Source organism: Ipomoea nil, unplaced genomic scaffold, assembly GCF_001879475.1.
Source record: "Ipomoea nil cultivar Tokyo-kokei standard unplaced genomic scaffold, Asagao_1.1 scaffold2791, whole genome shotgun sequence".
Taxonomy (NCBI): Eukaryota; Viridiplantae; Streptophyta; class Magnoliopsida; order Solanales; family Convolvulaceae; genus Ipomoea; species Ipomoea nil.
The window spans coordinates 2486978-2512379 of NW_017619219.1; the positions used below are offsets into that span (position 1 = coordinate 2486978).

The following is a 25402-nucleotide window of genomic DNA, read 5'->3' on the forward strand; positions in this document are numbered from 1 at the left end:
GTTTCATCAGCTTCAGAGGCAATTCGTACTAAGTACGAAAAGGACAACAAAACTGCGCGTGGGATCATCTATCAACAGGTTTCAGACCCATTATTTGACATGTTTTCGGTTCACAAGTCAACAAAGGTAATCTGGGATTTACTTATTTAAAAATATGGTGCTGACGATGCAGGAAGGCACAAATATGTTGTGGGTCGCTGGTTACATTTCAAAATGGTAGATTATAAATCAATAATTGAACAAGCGCACGACTTTGAAAATCTAGTCGCAGAACTGAAGGCAGAAGGTGGCGTTGTGAATGATGTCATCCTGTGTGATTCACTGATTGATAAATTGCCAGGCTTGTGGGTGGAGTTCAAAAATAAAATGAAGCACGACCACTGCAATTACACATTCCAACAGCTAATAAGTAGCTTGAACATCGAAGAAGATAATCGTATGGTTCACAAGTCAGTTTCTCTTTCGGATAATGTTAAAGCCAATGTGGTTGAAACTAACACTGGTTTTGACAAGCCAAAATCTGGTGACAACAGTAGAAACCAAAAGAAAAACTATAAAAATAACGTTAACAACCGTGTCAAAAGTGGCAAAATTCAGAAAAAAAGGAAAAAATAATGGTGATTGCTTCGTGTGAGGGAAAAATGGCCATCGTGCTGCCCAATGCTATCACCGCAAAGGGGCTACAAGTCAGAATGGCCATAAACCAAACAACGAAGGGCCTAAAAACCAAGCCCACCTTCTGGAAAACACAGAGAACTCTAACATAGTAGCAACAATGATAACCGAGGCCAATATGGTTGGAAATCCAGACGAGTGGGTTGTAAACACGGGAGCCTCACGACACTTCTACTACAACAAGGATCTATTCAAAGCATTCGAGTTTATCACTGGCGGAGAACAAGTATTCATGGGGAATTTAAGCGTCTCTGAGGTAAGTGGTAGAGGATAAATTGAATTACTGCTTTGTTCTGGAAAACATCTTTTATTGCACAATGTGTTATATGTCCCTTCCCTTCGTAGAAACTTAATTTATGGAGGCTTGCTTAACAAGGTTGGAATTAAGATGGTCTTTGAGTCTGACCGATTGGTTATGAATTGCTGCGGGAAATTCCTTGGGAAGGGATATCTGCGTGGAGGCCTTTTTGTGCTAGATGTTAGTATAGTACAGTAAAAAATATCTCTGATGTAGTTGGACCTTCTCCAATCAATTGTGATAATAAGAATGCTTCTTCTGCTTATATTACTGTCTCAGTTAATATTTGGAATGGTAGATTAGGACATGTTGGTACAAAATGTTTAAATAGACTGAAAAGCATGAATATGTTACCAAACTTGTACAATGATACATGTGAACAATGTGAAACGTGCGCTGAAGCAAAATTTGTGAGAACATCTTTTTCAACGGTAAAATATCGCACTTCATCTTTGTTAGAATTAATTCACACTGATTTAGCAGATTTTAAGACCACTAAAAGTAGAGGTGGCAAACGTTACTACATTACGTTTATTGATGATTTCTCCCGATATACAAAAATCTACTTGTTAAGATAAAAAAGTGAAGCCGAACAAAAATTTGTTGCTTTTAAAACTGAAGTAGAAAATCAGTTAGAAAAAAGGATCAAAAAGCTTCGATTTGATAGAGGAGGAGAATATGAAACAAACTTCCTGAAAAACCTGTGTGAATCTTCTGGCATTATACATGACGTAACTGCACCCTACACACCCTAACAAAATGGCATAGCAGAGAGAAAAAAAAAAGAACTCTCAAAGATATGATCAATGCTATGTTAATCAGTTCAGGTGCTTCTGAATCTTTATGGGGGGAAGCTGTTTTAACAGCAAACCACATATTAAATAGAGTCCTGCACAAAAGTTTTGAAAAAACCCCCTATGAGCTGTGGAAAGGGCATGTTTCTAATTTTAAATACTTTAAGATATGGGGCTGCTTGGCAAAGGTGGGACTAACGTCCTTCAAAAGGCCCAATTTGGGTCCTAAAACCTTAGACGCCGTGTTTGTTGGGTACGCTGAAAACAGTGCTGCATATAGATTTATGTGTTTAGAAAATCGTACAATGTGTAAGCTATTTTCTTTGAACACATATTTCCGTTGAAGGGTGCTCATGATCTAGATGCTAATAAACTTTAACAAAATAACCATTTCCATAGCTTCTCATCTAATTTAGAAGAGCCTAGAAGAAGTAAAAGGCCTAGAATTGAGAAAAACTTTGGTTCTAACTTCATTACGTATGTGATCGAATTGAAAGATCTAAATGAGCTTTGTGATCATTTCATATGTCAACTAGTATTAGAAGAAGAACCAAAACCCTTTGAAGAAGCTAAGCGCTCAATAGACTCTACTTTATGGAGAGAAGCTGTTAAAAGTGAGTTAAACTCTATACAGTCTAATCATACATGGGAGCTAGTGAATCTACCTAAGGGTTGTAAACCCATAGGCTGTAAATGGATCTTCAAAAGGAAGTTGAGACTAGACGACTCAATTGAAAGATTCAAAGAGAGACTGGTAGCAAAAGGCTACACACAGAAATTCGGTGAAGATTATTTCTATACCTACTAACCAGTAACAAAAATCGCAACCATTCGTGTTCTATTTGCTTTGGCATCCTTACACAGGTTGATAGTATACCAAATGGATGTGAAAACAGCCTTCCTCAATGGTGAACTACAAGAGGATATCTACATGGAATAACCCCCCGGATGTGTTGATCCGGGTCAAGAAGAAAATGTATGCAGACTCAAAAGATCTCTTTATGGCTTGAAACAAGCCTCTAAGCAGTGGTATGAAAAATTTCATAAAACATTATTAGAGCTAGGTTACTCCACTAACCGCTCAGATGTCTGCTTATACATTTAAGAGATAGAGTCTAGCATTGTAATTATCTGTCTCTATGTAGATGACATGTTAATCATTAACTCAAACATTAGAGCCATAAATGAGACTAAAAGGACTCTATGTAGCAAGTATGATATGAAGGATCTTGGGGAAGCTGATGTAATACTTGGGATAAAAGTTACAAAAACCGAGAATGGTTATCTCTTATCTTAAAGTCATTACACGGAGAAACTTCTAAAGAGGTTCGAGAGTTATGATGTAACTCCGGCCAAAACCCCTTATGATCTTAGTGTCAAATTAACAGAGAACCTAGATGCATGTGTGTCTCAAGAAAAATATGCAAAGATAATTGGGAGTCTAATGTTCTTAATGAACTATACTAGACCAGATCTTGCGTTTTCTGTGAACAAACTCAGTCGCTATACACACAACCCTAATACCCCGCACTGGGATGCATTGAGAAGGGTACTTCGATACCTAAGAGGCACAATAGACTGGGGTCTTAATTATAAAGGAAGCCCAGCTGTGCTCGAAGGGTTCTGTGATGCAAACTGGGTAAATGACAGTGATTATGTAAGCTCAACTAGTGGATATGTATTCACTATGTGTGGAGCAGCTATATAATGGAAGTCAACCAAACAATCTTGCATTGCCAGATCGACTATGGAATCAGAGTTCATAGCTCTAGATCTAGCAAGTCAGGAAGCCGAATGGCTAAGAAATCTACTGGCAGACGTGCCATTGTGGGGGTGCCCAGCACATGCTGTTCCCATACATTGTGATTCACAAACTGCCATCTGTGTTGCACAAAATAGTGTCTACAATGGAAAACGAAGACACATAAGAGTCAGACATGAGTCTGTAAGGCAGTTGATATTGAATGGAGTGATCACAATGGAATTTGTGAGATCTGAAAGGAATATTGCAGATCCTTCCACAAAGGGCCTAAACAGAAAGGCCATCCTTGACTCATCAAGGGAAATGGGGTTAACACCCAATGAGGTAAGTAATTCGTGACGAAGACCACGTCAATGGTCAAACGAGGTCACGGAAAGACTTACAAAAACACTGTACAACAGTATTACTCTGTAGCCTGAGTTGGGTGATCTACAATGAGGTAGATTTGACAGAGAGGTCAAGAGTGTGACTACACAGAATCTGTGACCGTGAGAGCTAATTAGTGCATTTTGAGTTCAAATTTAACTAACCGGTGAGTTCAAGATTTAATTCACTCTCGGTAGCAAATTACTTAAATCACTATATGACATTTCAAGTATTATACACTGACATGAAAATTCGCTCTTGAGCTTGAGCAGGCATCCATAGATCTAGCTTTGTCCTTTAAATGTGTGGGGGGATTGTTGGGAGCATTTAAAGGAAAAAGCATCTAGTGAGTTGTTTTTCCAAGTTGTCCCCAGGGCCGGTCCTATCATTCTATAGGCCCAGGGCATAGCAACAAAAATGGGCCCTATATTAAATTAATATATATTTTTATAACTAAAATTTAAATTAAATAAGGAAAAAATAGTAATGTCCAATAACTTAAATAAGATTAAGTTTTTAATAATTTTACATACACATGAAAACAATTATAAATGCATTCGTAAATCCAAAATAATCAATAACCGCATCAGTGCTTTCATAAATAAAGAATTATATAGTTTATAAAATGAATAAATAATTTAAAATCAAATATAGCTTATAGACAATCACATTATTATTATTATAAATAATAAAGTAATTATTAATAAAAATTTATAAAACAAACTTACAAATAAAAACGTAGCATAAAATCTAAATTATTGGGAACAATAAATCAAAACACTCAAATATGAAACATAACTAATTGGATAAAATAGTTCGAATAAAAAAATTATTCTAGATTAATTTAAATACGATGAAAAACAATAGAACTTCTAAACTACATTAACTAGATAATTCATAAAAAAATTAAATTATCTTTTAAAATATTTTTCATAACTAAATCACAAAACATATTACATATACATAACTCATTATAAAGTTCACAAAATAACACATATTCTAAACATAAGTAGTAAATTAGTCGAATAAAAATAAATTCAAAATTTGATATAAATCACAAATCAATCTATATTATAAATGTCACTATAATTATAAAAAGGTAAAAAAAAAAATTACAAAATTACAAATTAAATTTAAAAAAATACAAATTAGAAATAGAAATTAATTTGGTAAGTTACAAGTTTAATATAATATAATAATATAATAATATCCCTAAATTCATCTACTAAAGAGTAGGGTTATGTAAAAATACACACGAGAGGATTTGATCCCTTGACCATAAGCATACAAAATTACAAACTACAAGTCTTACCAACTCAACCAACTAAAAATATATAATATCCCTCAATTTATCTATTAAAGAGTACATAGAGAAAATTTTATGAAAAGCACATATAATGGATTTGAGCACTTGACCATATATGCACAGAAATCACAAGTCCTACCACCTAAGCTAACAAAGAGATCTATAAAATTAATGTATTTTAAATAATTATACAAAAATTCTATGGTATATATAAGAGGTAATGGGAGTGGTGGGCCCCTTCCAAGCATGGGCCCTGGGCAAGGGTCCAGCCTGCACTTGCCCAGGGCCGGGCCTGGTTGTCCCACATTGATTCTATAACCCTTTGCTTTCCCCTTATAAACCCTAACCCTTTAAAGAAAACTTGAATTATTATGAAGAGGGAACAAGGGAAAACCATGTGCGCGCCGCTGCTACCTGCAGTGTGGTTGACATTGTTGTGGATCAACTCAGCACCTTATCTGCATAATAGCTTAGTGCGTGTGTGCTTAGAGTTTGGAGTTTGTCCCCTTCTCCACCCTTTTTTCCTATTCGCACGGCTGGTGGGGGGTAGGCGGTTATATTCACAGAGTTAGTACTCTTCTCCACCCTTTTTTCCTATTCGCACGGCTGGTGGGGGTGGGCGGTTATATTCACAGTATATATACTGCCTCCGCCCTTCGTCTTTAGAACACAGAAACCATATGCATACACACTGCAATTTCTATAGCCTGAGCTTTGCAGGTTTCATCTTGTAATTTTGTGCTTCCTGTCGAGAGCATGTGATACCTTGGTCGTAAACACTCTTAAGGTAGTGTTACTAACACGACACAGAATCCTCCCTTTCGTTCAGTGTGTTCCTTCCAAGCCAGCCACATTAAACGTGTCACACGCACGACATTGTTGCTTCCCAACCAGGTTGATATTCTTTATTCAACCCAACAACCATGGACTCAACAAATACTATCACCGATGGGCCAAAGCTTGCAGACCAGTCCTAAACCTTACCATGATTAAGGTGCATGGGACAACAAAGTTTTCATTGCTCATTGTACAGTATATATACATATAATTTTTTTTTTTTTTTTGAGTTTTCCAGTGACCATTGGGTGCTGTTTTGATTCATCTTCAAGACTGAAATTCATATGTTCTTGACTTCTGAAAGATAATTTGTGAAGTATATTGACAATGTTGAAAGTGGCAGAATATAGTTCATTGACATATAAAACTATTTAGTTCCATTTTTCTGGTACTATATAACCAGCTCTATTGGCATTTCATTTTAAAGCATTTTCTTGTTTTAATGATTGGTTTTAATGATCTGTAAGTTTATCTATATTTAAAGAAAAAATATCAGATTTCTTGCATCTTTTTGTAATACAATGTTGAACTTCTCTCATTACATACACTAGTCTTGCACAAATCTTGTACAAGAATTTTAGTGATATTCAATCTCAACAAGCTTGAGATTGTCTTATTGATAATAATAATACCTTAACTCTATCATCAGTTTTACAATACACATATAAATATAACATTGGCTATTTTACCTTTATTAAAGTTAACTTGCAGTTTGGTGTTAACCAAAGGATAAAAGTGGAGTTGCATGTGACTTCGAGATTAAGAAAAATTGTTGGTGTTATGTTTGTAACAAAAACACAACTTAACTTCAAAAAACAAACCCGGCATCTTTTATTCTCATTTGTGTTCAAAACTTTATTGGAGAGAAGAAAAAAAAAAAAGGAATTGATAAAAATGATGACCCCTATTATATTAAGCCATCAAAGCATACCACACCACATGAAAAATAAAAAATTAGAATATAAAAATGTGAGTACATGTGAAATATTACATTTTGAAATTGAAACCAATAAATTGAGCTCAATTATGTTAATCTCAATTGTGCATGTCAAACGGGGCATTACGTATATGTTAAGGAATGCATAAAGACAAGTTTACATAATTACGGAGTATTTCATTTTCTCTCTCATAGTCCTTACCCTTCTAGGCTAGAAAGACATACCCACAACTCCTTCATATTGAAGTCCTTTCACAACTATTTTTGTTCTTTGGTCTCTTCCTTGTAAAGGTTGGTTGGGTGGGTAAAGTTTTGTCTTGTCTATATATACGCATATACAAGTTTTAAAAACAAAACAAAAGAAAAGGTCTCTTTGTCTTTAATATAATCGCCGTGGATATTTTGTGGTGGGTACGTGCAGTGGCCGTGCTTATAGGCCAGATAAAAGTCGTGTACGTACGTTTACAACCTAATTTCATCCACAAGCTACGATTCTCCCTGGACCAGCTTCCATGGCCTCCCGAATCAAACATGGATTAGTCGGGTGGATCTGAACCGTTAAATGAACAGAGAAAGATCCAGACCATCTCTTGGTTTATATATATATATATATATATATATATATATAGTTATGCAATGCAGCTCATTTGACGATACAACAATATTCCATTAGATAGGAACATATTTGATAAATACTAAAAGCATTTGTATGGAGTATTGGTACAATATAATAGTACAGAAAGATACATATATAAGATAGTGAACAACTAGTTCTCAGTCATTTCTAACTACTAATCAAAATTTCAAAACTACTTTTCTTGCATATTCTTGACAAAAAAAAAAAAAATAAAATTATCTACCTATAATATCTAGATATATATGCTTCATTTCTAGAACACAACCGAGCAATACTTGCAAAGATTCCCCCCATGATGGAAGCAGCCCCTGTTCAATCATCATATTAGTGTTTCCATTGTCCTTCTGCAGATTTAAAAAAAAAAAAAAAAAAAAAAAAAAAGAGAAGGGATTTTCACTATTAGGCAGCTGAAAGCAGAAGCAGAACACCCAAAATGTATATTTATATCAACAAGCTAGCTTTATTCTTTTCAAAATGGGATACATAAATTCATGTTTCATCTCAGAAATGCATAAAAAGCATCACACTTTATTATGCCTTATAATTGTGTTGATTCTTAGTGCTACAGTTATTGACTGCGGGCCTGGCAAGAAATAATTGAGATTGAGCTCAATTCATTGGTTTCAATTTCAAAATGTAATTACAAACAGAGTAATTTTACATGTATTATCATTTTGTATTTCTGATGTGATATGCTTTGATTTCTCAAAATATTTTTATTCATTCTTTTTTTTTTTTCCTCCAAAAAAAAAAAAAAATTTGAACCCAAGTAAAAATTGAAAGTATATTTTTAGAGTCCAAGTGTATTTTTGTTACAAACATAACATAATGAACCGTTAAAGTAAAATAGGTTTTTTTTTTTTTTTTTTTTTTTTTTTTTTTTTTTTTAATTTGAAAGGATTAAAGTAAAATATTAAATGCATTGCAATTAAATTTTTCCATATAAAGAGACAATAATATGGGATAGATATTTCTTAAAATATTATTATTATTCTTCCAAAAGGTTGAACCCAACCCTTAAATATTATTATTATTATTATTACATATTACGGTACTATATTAGATGGGATTTATTAAATATTACATAGTATGAAAATCATGATTTTTTTTAACATCAGATTATATTATGTAATTTACAGTGAACTAAAGTAAAATATTAAATGCATTGAAATTACTTTAAGAGGTGTCACCGCCACAATCACCATACACGGTGATTGCACGGGCAATGAAAGGATCTAAACAAAGTCTCAAAATAAACATAACTGATAAGAGTTTAGACTACAACAAGCACTCTAAGCTAATCTAGTCTAACTCGATCGCTCTCAAGAACTGGGCCCACCTGAAAGAGGTTAACAAACAAACAAGTAGAAAACAACCTGTTAGCACGAAGCTAAGTATAACGCCACTCAACCCTATAAAATACTATAGCATATACTTTTGGAAAACATCTGTTACACATCCTTAGATCTAGTATTCTCATTCACTTTAACAACATTTAAACATACTCAACAGTATTTCTATATGCTTACAACCTAATTATCAAATATGCATACTTTCTCTATCATTTAACTCATCAACAAACTCATGCTTTCACATACATATCTTATCATGGCGAAATACACTAATCATGCTCAAACTTATGGGTAATAATACACTTAAACTTCAACATGCAATCTCATGCTATCATATATCTCAACAAACAATCTCATATTATCATATGTCTCAATAGGCAATCTCATGCTATCATATATCTCAATAAACAATCTCATGTTATCATATACCTCAATAAGCAATCTCATGCTATCAAATACTACCTCCGTCCCATTTTATGTGTCTTGGTTCGGTTAACGAGGCTTGAATGATGTTATTTTTAATCTAATTATTCATAATATTAAATTTAGTATTAGTATACAAAATTTATATATTTAAAAACTACACTAAAAGTACTATTAAACACGAAAAATCAAATTTAAAAATAAGTAAAAAATACTAAAGAAAATAAACAATGAAGAAAGAGTTAGTTTGACCCAATGAATAGTAAGTAGGACAGATAAAATGGGACATAGGGAGTATCTCAATAAGCAATCTGATGCTATCATATATCTCAATAAGCAATCTCATGCTATCATATATCTCAATAAGCAATCTCATGTTATCATATATCTCAATAAGCAATCTCATACTATCATATATCTCAATAAGCAATCTCATGCTATCGTATATCTCAATAAGCAATCTCATGCTATCATATATCTCAATAAGCAACCTCATGCTATCATATATCTCAATAAGCAATCTCATGCTATCATATATCTCAATAAGCAATAACATGCTATCATATATCTCAATAAGTAATCTCATGCTATCATATATCTCAATAATCAATCTCATGCTATCATATAATGAATAAATGACAATACAAAGTCATGCTTCTTCTCATACTTTTATGTAAAACATGAAACTCTTATAATCATGCAATAAAATGAACATGATGCTTTAGTATAAGTATAGATAGATATACATATACACTCTTTCTTTGGTAACAAGGAACACTTGTTCGATGGAGGTTTCTTAGAGTCACAATAACTCACTTTTCTCTTCTTTCACTTGAGTCACACAAACTTGCGTTTCTCTTCTTTCTCTAGAGTCACAATGACTCGCTTTTTTTCTTTGCTTTTACTCGTGCGCGAGGTAGGAACTTCACCATAATGTGAACGGACCTATCTGGGCTCGACATCTAGCCGGCCTGATACTCATCTCGCCCACCGAACCACTCTCTTGGTTCTTTTCTCAAACTCTGTGGAATCAGGTATCGTACTTGTCAGTGTGCACACCCCCTAACCGGGATTCCAAGCCCGGTGGGTAGTATCCTACCTAGTAACTCGGGAATATCGACCTCGTTACTTCACATCGGATCGTAGTGTCCGTTTCTTTCTTTACTTTCTCTTTCCTTCCGAAAGGACATAGTCATAACGGGCCTCCAAAACCTCAGGTTACTCACAAGGTACACACACACACACACACACACACACACACATATATATATATATATATATATATATATATATATATATATATATATATATATATATATATATAGGCGGGTTCAGGTGCGGCAGTGTCTTACGGTGCGGTTATTGATTACGGTGCGGCAACACCAATAGTTCACCAAATATGCACCATCAACGTTAGGAAATACACCACACAAAACAGAGTAAACAGAGCCCTGCATCACCAAACACACACCATTAGGTGTGAGTAAAAACACCATACACTGTTCGGAAATACACCATTGGGGGTGGTGAGTTATATGGTGTGTTTTTTTGAGTCTGTGGTGTATTTTGTGATGTTTTATTACATTTCATTGGGGTGTATTTTTATTACACTGTTGGTGCATATTGTTAACACTGTTGATGCATATTGTTAACACTGTTGGTGTATTCTGGAATTTGACTGCACCGCCGCACTGTAAGACCCCGCCGCATATGAGCGCTCTTCTATATATATATATATATATATATATATATATATATATATATATATATATATATATATATATATATATATATATATATATATATATATATATATATATATATATATATATATATATAACTCATGCATTTCATTCTCAAGCAACAACTTTACTTATGCAAACTTATGCACATAGCTTCTCACCAACTTTTCTTATCAAATGGAAATCAAATATCATGCAACTTCTCAATGCAACTAGATAATGATTTTCTAAAATAGATATAGGTTATGAAAGAATACTTAGGCTTACTTAGATCCGCTAATGCACTTAAGTTCATGATATACTAAACATGCTCTTTTACTATAACAAATAACTCAAATTCTCTTTGACTATGCTTTAAGCCAACATGTGCTATTTCATGCTTATCACTTCATATATATCAAAACTTCTTAGCAAATACTTATCAAGTAGTGATCATGCTCTTTGAACTCAAAATAGCCATCATGCTCTAATATTTCAGTTTACTGGACAAATAAGTTCATGCACTGTACAACCAAACATCTCAAATTCTTGACAATATTCTCAATTACCCACAATGGTTATATAAACATGCTAATTAAGCAAACTTGGCAAATAATGATCATGCTTTTTATTCAAATGGCTAAGACCAAAATACTTCACATTTTCCTTCTCTGTAAGTAATACACAGATTACTTCTATAGCATAAATCAACACAAATTCTACTATAAATTACTCATTTCAACACCAAATTCAATGAAGTCAAATTCTACTAGTGCGTCGTAACGAACTCGAGTGTCCGAGCCTCAAGGGCCCGCGAGTCCCGGTCCGAACGACACGTAGCTGAGCCACAAAGGGCCCGACCACTGCACTAGATTGGCCTGGCGAAGCTCGCGGCGGGGCTTGAGGAGCCCCGCTACTTGGCTCTGCCAAGCAGCGGCCTAGGGCCACGGTTCTAGCTGAGAACCGTGCCCTAGGGTCGTTCCTCCATAGGGCTTGCCAACGGTCCTTGCCTAGGACCATTGGCTAGCTCCGTGACTCAACCTGGTGTACACTGTCTGTGCACCAGTGGGGTTTTCCTTCATCTGCAACAGAACTCAGAGCAATCCAACACTCCCAAAACCTCAACAACACAAACATAGATCAACAATAGATCACTAATAGCTCAACAATATAAAAGATCTAGCATTTCTACACATTTTCATCCTTAAACTTGACTTCACAGAGTCTATATAAAGAGGTGGGAGTCCATGAGTTATACTTTTGTTGCATCTTCTTCTTGTATGGTTCTCCCCTTCTTCTCAACTCAGACAACACCTCCTTCAACACCTAAACTCCCCAAACAAACCACACAACCAAACTTATGGGAGCAATCTCAGAGATTGGAAGTAAAGGAGATGAAACCTTAAGGAAAGGATGGATGAAAATGAAGTGAGAAACCTTACTGTTATTTTTCTTCTTCTTGTAAATGAAAGCTCAGAATTGGTAGGGAGGTAAAGAGAGAGATCAGGAATGGGCAAATGAGATAATGAAGTTTATAAAGGGTGCAAAACCCTAGGAAATTCTCTCATGATTGGTGGATGGCAAAATGGTAATTTGGTGGTTGTTCTAAAAATATCAGACAAAAAGGGTGGAGTCTTGTGGTTCACCAAGCTACATGGACCAAGGTCTAGAATTATAGTTTTAAATAGTTTGGGGTCAGAAATAATTTTTTTCAAAAATGATTTCTAGATAACCACTTGGTTTAGGTTTCTCATATTCCTCCCGGTTTCACTCAGATTGACTTTTGGGTCAAAAACTTGGTACACAATGTACCTAAAAATTTAGGATTTTAGAAATAGAATAAATCACAGTGTTGAATTTATTTAAAACGTAGCTCAAAATAATTTATTCAAACACCGTTTTTATCATAAAAAAATTTTGGAAGAGTGAAAAATGGCTATTTTGGACTTTCTTAAAATAGAATTTAGAAAATTAAATTTTGGGTTGTCACAATGGCCGTCTCATCTACCATCTGATGGCTACTTGGCAATGGATACGGGTCAAGAGGGTAAGCTTTGTTCAAATCTGTGTAATCGATCGTCCGCCAAGTTGGAAGCTTCGGGATGAGGACTACGTTCACGAACCAGTCGGGGTATATGACTTTCCAGACGTGCCCGATCGCCGCCAATGTCTTTACTTCCTTCTTAACGAACTCCCACCTGTCCGACGAAAGATGCATTTGCTTTTGCTTCACCGACTTCACAGACGGGTCCACTGACAAACGGTGACATATGACAGATCGATCAATACTGGGCATATCTCCCTCAAAACTGAAAGGACCGAGCTTCTCAACTCCGGATTAAGTGATTTTCTGATCTTGGCCTTCCTGTCTAGTCGGTTTTCCTCTAAAAGGACCTCCTATGCCTCTTTCGAAAGTTCAGGCTGAACTTTCTTTTCTTCATCTTTTCTCTTGGATATGGTATTGACCCGGGAACTCTGAGCCTCTTGCTTTCGTACGGCCTTGATATAACATCGCCTAGCCGATCGAACATCGCTTCAAGGGTCTAGAACTTCATGCATAAGTGAGGCATGGAAATGATTGCGTCGATCTGCGCGATGCCCAATCGACCAAGAATAATGTTATGGACCCAATCCAGGTTGACAACAACAAATCACATCTCAAATTTTAAGACTCGGGGATATATGCCGACTAATCGAATTATTCCTTCGGGCTGAATCATATCCCTGGTGAATCTGGAGAATGAGGTGCGAATTGGAGTTAACATGATCGGGTCAAGGTTAAGCTTCCGAAAAACATTCATGTAACACATTCACGCTGCTCCCGGTGTCGACCATCACTCTTTATACATGCCCCCCCTCTCCCCCCCCCCCCATTACATCAATGGTAACCACCAACGCTTCCACATTATGATCCGGGTCGACAGGCAAATCTTCACTTGTAAACATGATTAGCTCCACCTTCTGCCTCTTCTCTACTCTTTCTGTTTCTATTAAATCGACCTGAATGTCTTGCGACCATTGGCGTCAGTTTTTCGAGCAATCCCCGCCTTCCGGTCCCCCAAATATGACGTGTATTACACGTTTTGCACTCAGGAGAGGCGGCTCATTATCAGGCTCATATTCTTTATCTTTCTTTTCCTTGTCCGACCACTTGAAGATCCTATTCTATAACTTCTTACCTTCGTCCTTCTTGGCAACAAATCGTGCCAAATTTCCAGACAGTAGTAAGTCCTCAATTAATTGTTTGAGGTTGGTGCATTCTTCTGTGTCTTGTCCCCTATTCCGATGATAAGCGCAATATTTGGACTTGTCCCGACCATCACGGGCTGGCTCTGGCAACTGCAAAAGATTGCAAGATTGAGCATAATTAAGGACCTCTACCACTAGACAGTTCAGCGGGGTGTAAACGTCGTCCCTGTCTCGGCCTCTCTATTGCCGATCTTGTTGTTTTGGGTCCGGTCGTCAATCCCGTCGACCCAGTCATGCCTCTTGCCATCGCTTAGCGAAATTAGCCTCTCCCGGGTTGGCATAATCGGTTACTCGGCAGCATGGTTGCAATAGGCGCTAGGCGCTAGTCGGGCGGTAGAGTAGCGCCTAGCTCCTAGACGGCCTAGGCGGCTAACTGAAAAAATGAAAAACAGCGCACGTGTGTAGGTGCATATATGTCATATTACACACACACACACACACACACACACACACACACACACACACACATATATATATATATATATGTGTGTGTGTGTGTGTGTGTGTGTGTGCGCGTGTGTGTGTGTGTCATATAAATGAAAAAAATTAGCAAGGTCGAATCAGCCGGGTTAACTCGGCTAACTCGACAGAAATTGACGAGTTAACTCGGCGTAATCGGCCGAGTTAGGCGGTAGGCGGCGGAATTAGGCGCTAGGCGGGAGCCTAGGTGGGAAATCGCCACGGCCTAAGGGCGCCTAGCGCCTAGGCGCCGATTACTCGGTTCCTAGGCGGGATTTTTGCAACCCTGCTCGGCAGATAGAATCTTCGTATCTCAGCGGTGGGTGTAATATGAAATCCGGATACAGGGTCCCTACCCGGAACGAGGAATGAAGCACATTGATTGTCGTCCGATCATCTATCGGCTCGACTTCGCCTACCACGTTTTTCTATTTTGAGAGGAAGTCGGTCAAGGATTCTCCCTCCTGTTGCTTGACGACCTCCAAGTAGGTGAAGTGGTTCCGGACAACTTTGGACGTGGCAAACCGCCACACAAACTTTCAAGCCAGCTCGGCAAAACTTGCGATTAACCTGGGTTTTAGTGACTTGAACAATTCGGCGGCCCTTCCCGATAAGATGGAATAAAAATCCCGGCAGATCACAGCGTCCAACACCCCCATCATCAGCATATTGCTGTAGTACAAGTTAATATGCTCTTCTGGGTCAGTTTTCCCGTTATAATCTTTGTTTTCCCGAGATTCGCAGATCAATTGTGTAATACTGAATCATGATCTCCGCGGTGAACGGAGTCCTTAGCAATGACGCGCCGACCTTAATAGACAGAGGCCCTTGCTGCTGCTTCTACCTACTGAATTCCTGACAGACCTGGTCCAAGATTCCTCTAGGTAGGCTGGTTTGAGGTTCTCTTCAGCCCTCCCTTGGGCGATGGGAACGCGATGAGCTGGCCTCGTCGGAGTCCCCCCGTCGACTTGTTGCGGGGAGGTCAACTAACATGCTACCCTCCTCACGGATCCCCAAGCGTTCTCGAGCTGGCAGTCGGAGTCGGTCTAATACACTTCTCCTTCGACTCACTTCAACGTCCTGCCTTTCTACTGAACCCAACCGGGACTGAGCTGGCCGGTGAGTTTGGGCAGGAGGCTCCTGGTGCGAGGGTAGCACCCTTCTCTCATACTACACGAGATGGAGTTCGGGTTCTCCGACCCTGAACACCCTAGCCGAGGCGGCTTCCGGAGGATTGGGCACGGGCATGCTTGCGCCCGGCATGTACATTGGTAGCGGGTACATGGTCGGGGCCAGCTAGTACAAATATGTTGGGGCGTAGAACCGGGGGGGAACTCTACCACCACTGGAACGCTGGATCGGGAATTCCTGTCGGGTTTATGTTATACAAGTAAGGCATCTAGTCGGGTGCCGTTGGGAACGCTTGTCCTTGCAAGATCACGATCACGGGCTTGGGCGGAGGCATTCCCCTCTCTGGGGTGTTGTTGAGATCCATGCGTGAATTCAAGTGTGCTTGGAGGTCTGGGATGTTATCGTTGACCTTCTGCTCGTTAAAGAAGTCTAAGAACGGATACATCTTGCTCGAAGATTGGTAATAGCGAAGCGATCGACTTTCTATGTCCGGTCCTCACAAACGGCGCCAAATGATGTAGAATATACGAACGGTCTACTCTGTGGTGTACAATATAGGTCGGTTTTGGGCTCGGATCCTATGCTTAGTCTGTTTGTTGGTTTAAGTCTTTAGGCTCATATTACATGATAATGGGCCAGAGGTCCCCGAGCTAAAGATCCCTTCGTGAAAGATGTCAAAAGTCCTTCTCCTCTGCATTTAATGTGGTTTTTATAGGGGTTCAAGGGGACAGGTCCTAGCCCAGCGGCATGTGCGGCACATGGAGTTCATGCATGGGGCCAGATCGGGGTCCAAGGGGCCGTGGCCATGTGCCTTGATATTCCTGAGCGCAGTAGGCTACGTCGCAGGGCATCAATAGGCCGGTCCCGGCCTAAGCAGATCGGCGTGCCAGTATCGCGATGCTGCCTATGAGCGTGATCCGCAGAAAAGCCCGGTAGGCAAAGCTAGGTCGGGATAGCGCGGGCCTTAGGTCGGTTGTAGTCGTGTCGGGCTCAGCCCGCACAGATGATATGTTACCGACCACCGTACAGGCGTGGTGCTCAGGGAATAATTCCCATCAATCCCAATAGTTATAACTTAAATCCTTCGCGCCAACCACTCAATCCATTTTTTAACTTCTCATAACTTTCACATAATGATACTAATGAAGCCAATCAAAACCCACAACCCCTGATCAATATATCCTCCTTTCTTGCTTGGATGAGCAATGTTAATTATCAGTATTTACTAAGTATGTATCAAGGTGTTCCCTCAACCTATCATCCATCATATCCAATGTATACTCTCGTTGGGATTACTCCTACTCCTGCAAGTGATATACCTTTGTCAGAATTTCCTAATAATTCTACTCAAGAAATGCCAACACTTAAAGAAACATAACCTCCAAGGATACTGAAAAGTCGATGGACAAACAAGGATGACTTGTTGTTATGTAGTGCATGGCTCAATATTAATTAGTAAAGATTTTGGAGTTGGAAATGATCAAAGATGGAACAGCTTCTTCTGGAGTCGCATTGTTGAATTTTATAACTAGTACCGTCAACAACTTGAGCAAACAATAAGAAATAAACATGCATTGTAAAATCGTTGGGGAGGCTAACTCATACAGTTTCAAAATGTGCTGATTATTATATTATGAACATATTTTATATCATAGGGAAAGTTGCTTAAAAACTTGCAAGCCAAATAAATACATGTAACCTTAAAATAAAAAAAAAATAAACAAATAAAAAAAATAAAAATAAAAAACATGTAACCAAAAAAAAAAAAAAAAAAATTATCGTCGTTTATTTTATTTTATAGGCTAAACAAGTGCAACCAAAAGGATTCAAACCTTTAACTTCCCATAATAAAGTAACACACGCCCCAACCCACTAAGTCACTACCTATCTTGTGTATGAAGGTGCAGTAGGCCAGATTGTATTTGTCCCAATTATAGCGTTGGCAGCATAGTAAATAGACCATGGCCAACCGGTGGCAAGGCTCGCCAGTTTCCTCTGGCCATGGCGTGGCCGGCGCTGGGGCTTGTGCACCCCTTGGCGTGGCAACAACGCCCCCTCTAAAGGGGACACAGTGTTGAGGGCATGTGTGTACATGGCCAGGGTGGTGGAAGCGTGTTGATGTAGACGAGGGGGCATGGCACGGGCACAGACACGTAGATGCATGGCATGGACACATGGGTTGTAAGCATGGATAGCAAATGTGGTTCTAACACTTATCAAGGCATGAATATAATGGTAAAACCCTCTAATCTAGTGGCTTGTGATCCTAGCCTTTAACCCAAACACCAAGGTTTGATTCCTAACAATAACATTATTATTTCTAAGCAATAGCTTTGTACATAGTCACAAAACCATCATTTGTATGCAATAATTATTCCTCTAAATTCGAGAAGGCAGTTGATCTGGTAGTTAGATGTAGATTGGATTTCCTCATAAAATATTACGACAGAAGACAATTTTTTTTAAAAAAATAATTAATTGATTTGTTTTTATTCAGGTTGGAGAATTGAAATTATTGGCAGGTTTGAGAAGAAATTAAAGGTATTATTACCTTCTCCCGTTTTAGTATATTCCTTATGATCAATTAATTAATGGTTGTGGTTCTTCCATGTAATGCACTATGGAAATAGAATGGAATGCTTATCATCAACATCAACAATTTAAGTTGAAGCTTAGTGAGATTCTTCATAAAATTTGTGATTAGTGTTTGGTGGTTTATCAACGGATTATTCTTTGGTTGCTTCCCTAGGATAATGTTGTCTGGAATTCAATTGTTGAGTGGAAGCTCAATGCATATCTCTTGGGCAGATCGAATTGTAATCTCCTTACTCTTCAGTGCATGAGTACTGTATAGGCTTGAAGCATATCACAGTACAGTGGAGCTGAGTTTGCATGCAGACTTGTCTGCAAATTAAAACGGGAGGAGAAGGTAATTGCATGAAATTTAATACATTGTAGTAGTGATCCAGTGGAGAGCGCAGAGAAGGAAATTGGTGCAATGGTCTTCCAACCTATATTTCAAGTTTCAAGGTTGTATACAACACTCACTCAGTAGCCGATAATTGAATAATAGGTTACCTACACCTGTTTTCCTTCAAGAATCAAATCGGAGTTTACCTGCCAATAAAAACACAAAGGAAAGAGCAAACCGTTAACAGGCACCAACTCGTGTGTGTATTGCCAGGTGAAAACCGCAACCAACAATTCATAACAAATAAGGCAACATTTCAATTTTCAGAACAACAAACCTATCGACTAAGAAGGTTGTATGAGGGCAAATCTTCCAGCCGTGATACATCTTCTAGGAGAATCTCCTTTTCCAATTGCCGGCGTGTAGCCTTTATAACTGTCTGCATAATCCATAACGTACAAACACAAGGTCACAACAATAAAATCAAATAAACTTGACCTAGCAGATAGACACACTTGGAGACATCAACACTGCAAATTTAGGCATTATTAAGTACAGGGCTGTCCAGATTATGTTTTGGATCGGAACTCATTGTTGGTTTTTAAATACAACATACTCCAACTAGAATACAAATACGCACCACAGAGGTTGGTGCGTATTCAATTTAATCAAAGCATTACATTATATTAAATGTCTAATACATCCAATTAACTCATTAAAATTAAACACACGCAAATGTTTCATGACAAAGCCATAAAAGAAAGGTTACGAGGAAACACACATACATTGAAGTCCATATATGATGCACGCATGGCAAGCCACTGTTGATCCATCAGCTTGAACGCAATGCAATACAGAAGATCAAATGCTGATTCATTTTCTGTACAAAGTGCAAAATAATTCACTTTGAAGTTGAGGAATTCTCTAATTACTAATCAATTCAAGTTGCCTACTCATTACATGTCTCCAATCAATTAAAAAATAAAAGTAAAAAATGAGAGATACATGGGCATTAATTATAATAATCATTAAAATAAAACATAAAAAAAAAAAAAACTACTGGCAGGGACCTTAACCAAATAAAAGTATTTACCTGCAAGAAACTTCAAGAAGGTAGCCCCTACCAAGTTTCGTGGTTTTACTGCAGAATTGAACCAGCCTTAGCTAATTGAATATAGTGTATTTCCTAAGGAGCCATATATTGAAAATGCAGACAATAAAAATACATGTAGTCATTATTTGTCACCATGGATCAATATTTAATTTGTTTAGATGTATAGACAGACATCATTTGACAATGGTCAAAGTGAGAATACATGTAATCCTATTCTTTTAAGTAAAATGAATTCCCTTTTTAAACCAAAAAAAAAAACAAATGAATTCCCTTTAAATTAATATTTATTTTGTTTAGATGTATAGACAGACATCATTTGACAATGATCAAAGTGAGAATACATTTAATCCTTTTCTTTTAAGTAAAATGAATTCTAAAACTTCAGAAACATGAGTTATACATATAAATATAAATTTAAAGGGGAGTACTAACAAGGTGCAATACAGTTGCTGTTTATCAAATTGCTCAAACAAGAAATGTGCAGAAAAAAACCTACTTGATTCAAGGTCAAGCATCTGGATAAGCATAAATGTTATGTTGACACCAGCAACAGCAAATGGGTATTCCCATATGGCCCGATTACCTTCTAGCTTATGTAGAAGATCCTGGAAGGATTTCTGCAAATAGAATCAGGATGCAAAAAGTGGAAAGGTTATCTACAGTGTGGAGGACCATTAAAATAAAATGCCAAAATTAATTATAAGAAAAATAAAAATAAATTATGTATAGAAATACATATGCTCCTTCCATCACATTCGGTTCATCACACTTTATTTTGGAATGTCTCATTAAGCTCATTACCTAGAAAAGTTACTATTTTTTTGACTTATACTTTGCTATTACCTTTTTACAAATAAAAGTGACGAGAAAAAAGTGGCCCATGTTTAACAACCTAAAGGACATTTTAGGCATATTACTCCATATATGCTACAGGTGGAGAATGAATTTTACTGAAACTTTGTGCATAAAAGCAAGGTAACAAACTCCATCAGACTGAGGCCGGGAGTATGTATTATTATGCACATATATTATTCACATTGATATTTTCGTATAAATTGGAAACAAAAGTATGCGATTGATCTCATTAACATGGAGTGCCTCAGTTGACAACTCTTGAGGTGGAGTAAGAAAAGAACAAGTGCAATGTGCAAATGCTTAAACACTTTACTATTAAGATGATGAAATTGTTTGGTTCTAGAAGCAAATTGGATTCAATAAAATACAATTTCAAATTTAGATTCTATTTAGCAACAGATAAGATACAATTATTATAACAATCCATTGACATATGAGCATTAATATCAAGGATGCATAACCAATAAAGTTGGGGAAAAAAGATGCACCCCTAGGTCATGATTAAAAGTCAAGTTTAGCTGTGACTACTGACTATGATAATCCATATAATAGAAAAACATTAGCTTTTCCCAGTAATCAAAATTATTTAGATATATCATCTACCCAGTGAAAACACCCATGGTTGGAGAGCAAAACTTACAGGAAAGCTCCTAGCAAAATATAATAAGTTTTCCAGCGATAAAAGTCCACAACCCCTGCAAAACAAAAAATTAAAATTAAAATTAAAGAGAATTTAATCAATAATTAAAGAAAAGTAGGTAGATTATAAGAGACAAGGTAAAATCAGTCTTCAAGAAAGTAGTGATATACCTGAAGTCAGTGGATGGATCTTTGCCTTGCCAACCCATTTCCTTCCACTGTTCAGATATCAGGCCACACAGTTCCTCACCAGGAAAGGCAGCATTCCACAAATCCATTAAAGCTTCCTGTTGGAACCAGGAAAAGTTACCAATAACCATAAGAAAAACCTGCATAAAATTTTTTAATATTCTGTTGCATAGTGTACCTGATGTTCATGAATTGAACTATCATAAGCAATATCTATACGGTTATGAAGCCTCTGCAAGCATTCCTTCTGTCATGACCAGAGTAGAATGAAAAATCATCTCTTTGCAGTCATACCCTTCTAGAGAAACAAATAAAAAGAATTTGAAGAGGAAAAACAAACCATGGACAAGCTATTCAGTTCCCCTTGGAGACACATGCAAGGATGTGCTGTGATCATAGTATGCAGTAATTGTCTTGCAGCATGCATTTTCTATTTAGTATTTACTATTACAAGGTATGATTTCTAACACATATTTACTAATGTACATCAATCAGTAATGTTAATTGATTTGCCTAAATACTTATTATGGAGTTCAAGCAACTAGTTTCATTGATAAATGTTGGTTTACTAGAAATGTCTCGAGAGGCTGCAAATGAACCATTTATGACTGATGCTGCTTATTAATATCATCCAACAATACAGCCATCCAACAAGACCAATAAAGATTATACAATTTTCTTTCTTTAAAATCACAGTTTTTGTGAGAACATGTACTCCTGAGATGATATATAAGTAATAAAAACAGGTGAAACTGGCAAATGAAATGCTATCCAAATATTAAAATTCAGATAGAGATGAATATGGCAGATTGGGGACAATGTAAATATTAACAAAATCACCATATAAACCTTAGCAGAGAGTGCACAAAAGCACAACATTTCTGGAACCTCCAAATCAACACATTTGACAAATAAGAGACTAACACATTCTGCTACCACACAATAAGGATGCCATTGTACACCTTGCAAACAAAATGCCTAACATACAGGGGCAAACAAATACAGAGACCAGAATTTTATAATGTATTCTATGACCATCCTTAATACCATTTACATAACAGAAAATTTAAGCTTGATTGACTTTATCAAAATACCTGGGTAGGTGTCAAATCAAATATAAGCCGAGCATCACCCACTCTTCTTTGAGCACAAACACATGAAAGCCCTCTGCCAAGCCATGCTGCTGATCCTGCTACAACCTCTGCCATAACAAAAAATAATGCTTTTATCATCATTTACTTGATTTGTCGCCAGTCAATAAGCATTAGCTTTTTGAATACATTGAAATGAAAAAGCCAAGGAATTGTAGGTAGAGCAGAAGAAAACTTATGCTGTCATTGCCTTCATTGGACCAAGAACTATTATCATGAAAAATCTAAGCAATGGTTACTTTTGCAACTGTGACAAGGATCAAGAGCAAACACGGGGAACCATCATAGTATGCACAATATTCATGAAACATACATGAATAAAACTATTTAACAGATATTAGAATATCATTTAAGTTGTGCTAACTAGTGGATGTACCTGAAAATACATAATGTGGCAGAAGCACTATTAACCAGGCATATAGTTAATAGGGCATACCTCCACAGTATTATTTATTGCAAAACATCAAATAATAACTTTTGATAAGCATCTTGTGGAAAGGCATATAAAAATAAATAAATAAATACACAAATTGAATCCATGTGAAAACGAAGTTCACAAAAAAAAAAAAAAAAAAAAAAAAAACTATTAGTACCTCAATAACTCACAACTATTCACTAAGCTACCACAAATGCTTCAACACATTAATTCACATATATTAGTACTGCTTGTTTAAATGATATAAAGACTAAAGCTTATACTCATCTACATTTTAGGATGGAGCTCCTCAAGACCAGTACCTGAAATATGATGTTTAGGGATCCTCCCTCTTATAGGAGAAGGAACACCAATAAGTTCAAGAATAGCTGACAATTTACAATTCCTCCATCTTAAAGGCAAATGAGCACTAGTAAGATCAGAAACAGAGTGGCGAATGCTAAGCGCCATGGCCAATAGAGTACTACGAAAGAAAGAGAAAAGAAAACCCTCTGTCAAACCACAAGTTTATCATTTCACTATACTTTCAAAACATGTAACATGATATGAAACCACCACTACATTTCAAGACAAAAAAAAATAAAATAAAATAAAATAAAAAAATAATAATAATAATAATAATAATAATAATAATAATAATAAATGAACAGTTAACAAAATTCAGAATTCCAGTAAATCCTCTAAAGTCAGGATCAATTGCTTGCGTACTTCTACCAACAGCTAGAGACTTAACAAAAGAGCCTCCCCCATTGCCAGAAAGAATGGCATAGACATAAATTTATATAAATAGGGTTAATGAAAGGCATGTGACTGGATATTATGCGCGCAGAATCAGGAGCATCTCTCCAACCAACTTGTCATTAATTAAAATCCTAAGAAAATCACGACAACAATGTACAGAAATCGAAAAGGGGAAGCAGAGGCATGGAAATCATCATACTCTCCACAAATGTAAATGCAAACAGGCATGATAAACATAAATCAACCTTATCTTAAAATTTCAGTTAACATAGCCAAATTTCTAGATTTCACTTATGAAATCATATAGCGAAATATCAATACGGCAATACGTAATAGTATAGTAGATTCTACATCGGTACAATGATACGGATAGATTCAACACCAAATATGCAGATAGGCGCAGAACGCAAAACGAGAGAAACGTAAGAGAATCATTTTTTTATTATGTGAACAAAGGAGATGAGGAGGAGAGAAAGAGTACCAGAGGTTGAATGGCAGGTATTGCTTCCGTCTAGGCCTTGCGATATTCTTCTCACGGCCACAAACGATCCTCCTCTTTCGTCCATTAACCTCACTCTGTCGAATTCCTCAGCACCATGAAAACCGAATCAAAATCCAACCAGTGCGAACAAACCTGAAATGCGGCAAACGCGGATTCACGAACGGGACGATAAAATCCTCCCTCCGCTACTTGCTTCGCTTCTAAATATTCTCGAGATCTGCTACGCGAGCACAAAAGCCATATATGCTGCGTACCTGTGCTCATAAATGTATGTTTGTTTGAATGTATAGGAGCTGATGGACATATATATACAGAGCTTTGTGAATGTATAGGTCGGCGAATTTCTCTCTCTAGATTTTCATTTTCCAGTGTTGCTTAAACTTCTAGGACGAAATGAGTATGACGAAAGCGGAGAGTTATGGTATAGTGCTAATGATGGCTAATGTTATGCTCTCTGATAGACTTTGTTGAGAAGCAGAGAACGGCAGCCGTCTTCGCCGTTGTTGGAGAGATAGAGAATGGTATATTCAATTATTCACTACTCCGTACTTTTTAACAAATCTATATATATATACTCCGTATATATATATATATATATATATATATATATATATATATATATATATATATATATATATATATATATATATATATATATACTAGCATTTTGTACGCGCGATGCGCGAAAACTTATGCCCAATATTAAAATATTGTTAAGTAACAAAATTTTAAAAATTAGTTAAAATTATGTTTCACAATTACTTAAAGTGATCCAAACAATATATATATATATATATATATATATATATATATATATATATTATATAATAATAATTTACAAATAATACTAAGCTAACACCCACATATATGATATATTGATATGTATACACAAATAATATATATACATATTATTTATA

At 36.7% G+C, this 25402-nt stretch overlaps 1 protein-coding gene across 7 annotated transcripts; it reads right to left on the minus strand.

The window, feature by feature from the left end:
• Positions 1 to 18834: 18834 nt before the first annotated feature.
• LOC109157581 (ELMO domain-containing protein A-like) lies at positions 18835 to 25003 on the minus strand. Of its 7 annotated transcripts, XM_019305438.1 has the most exons (12): positions 24465 to 24542; positions 23545 to 23705; positions 22750 to 22856; positions 21834 to 21902; positions 21638 to 21753; positions 21468 to 21522; positions 20469 to 20589; positions 19952 to 19999; positions 19644 to 19738; positions 19196 to 19297; positions 19026 to 19064; positions 18835 to 18851 (listed from the first exon to the last, which is right to left on the minus strand). In XM_019305438.1, exons 2-10 carry the CDS (start codon positions 23690 to 23692, stop codon positions 19196 to 19198), a joined length of 861 nt encoding a protein of 286 aa, XP_019160983.1. In that variant the 5' UTR covers positions 23693 to 23705; positions 24465 to 24542; the 3' UTR covers positions 18835 to 18851; positions 19026 to 19064. The 7 variants fall into 7 exon arrangements, with proteins under 7 accessions (XP_019160983.1, XP_019160979.1, XP_019160980.1 ...); XM_019305434.1 differs by lacking the exon at positions 18835 to 18851 and having other exon boundaries at positions 18904 to 19064; XM_019305435.1 differs by lacking the exons at positions 18835 to 18851; positions 24465 to 24542 and adding an exon at positions 24335 to 24436 and having other exon boundaries at positions 18906 to 19064.
• Between the last annotated feature and the right edge of the window lie 399 nt (positions 25004 to 25402).

Coding starts and splice junctions, on each gene's coding strand:
- LOC109157581 (XM_019305438.1), bottom strand. CDS start 23,692: ATGGCGCTTAGCATTCGCCACTCTGTTTCTGATCTTACTAGTGCTCAT. Junction 19,739..19,951: donor CTTCTTGAAGTTTCTTGCAG/GTAAATACTTTT, acceptor CACTTTGTACAG/AAAATGAATCAGCATTTGAT. Junction 19,298..19,643: donor CATCATATATGGACTTCAAT/GTATGTGTGTTT, acceptor TGGATTATGCAG/ACAGTTATAAAGGCTACACG.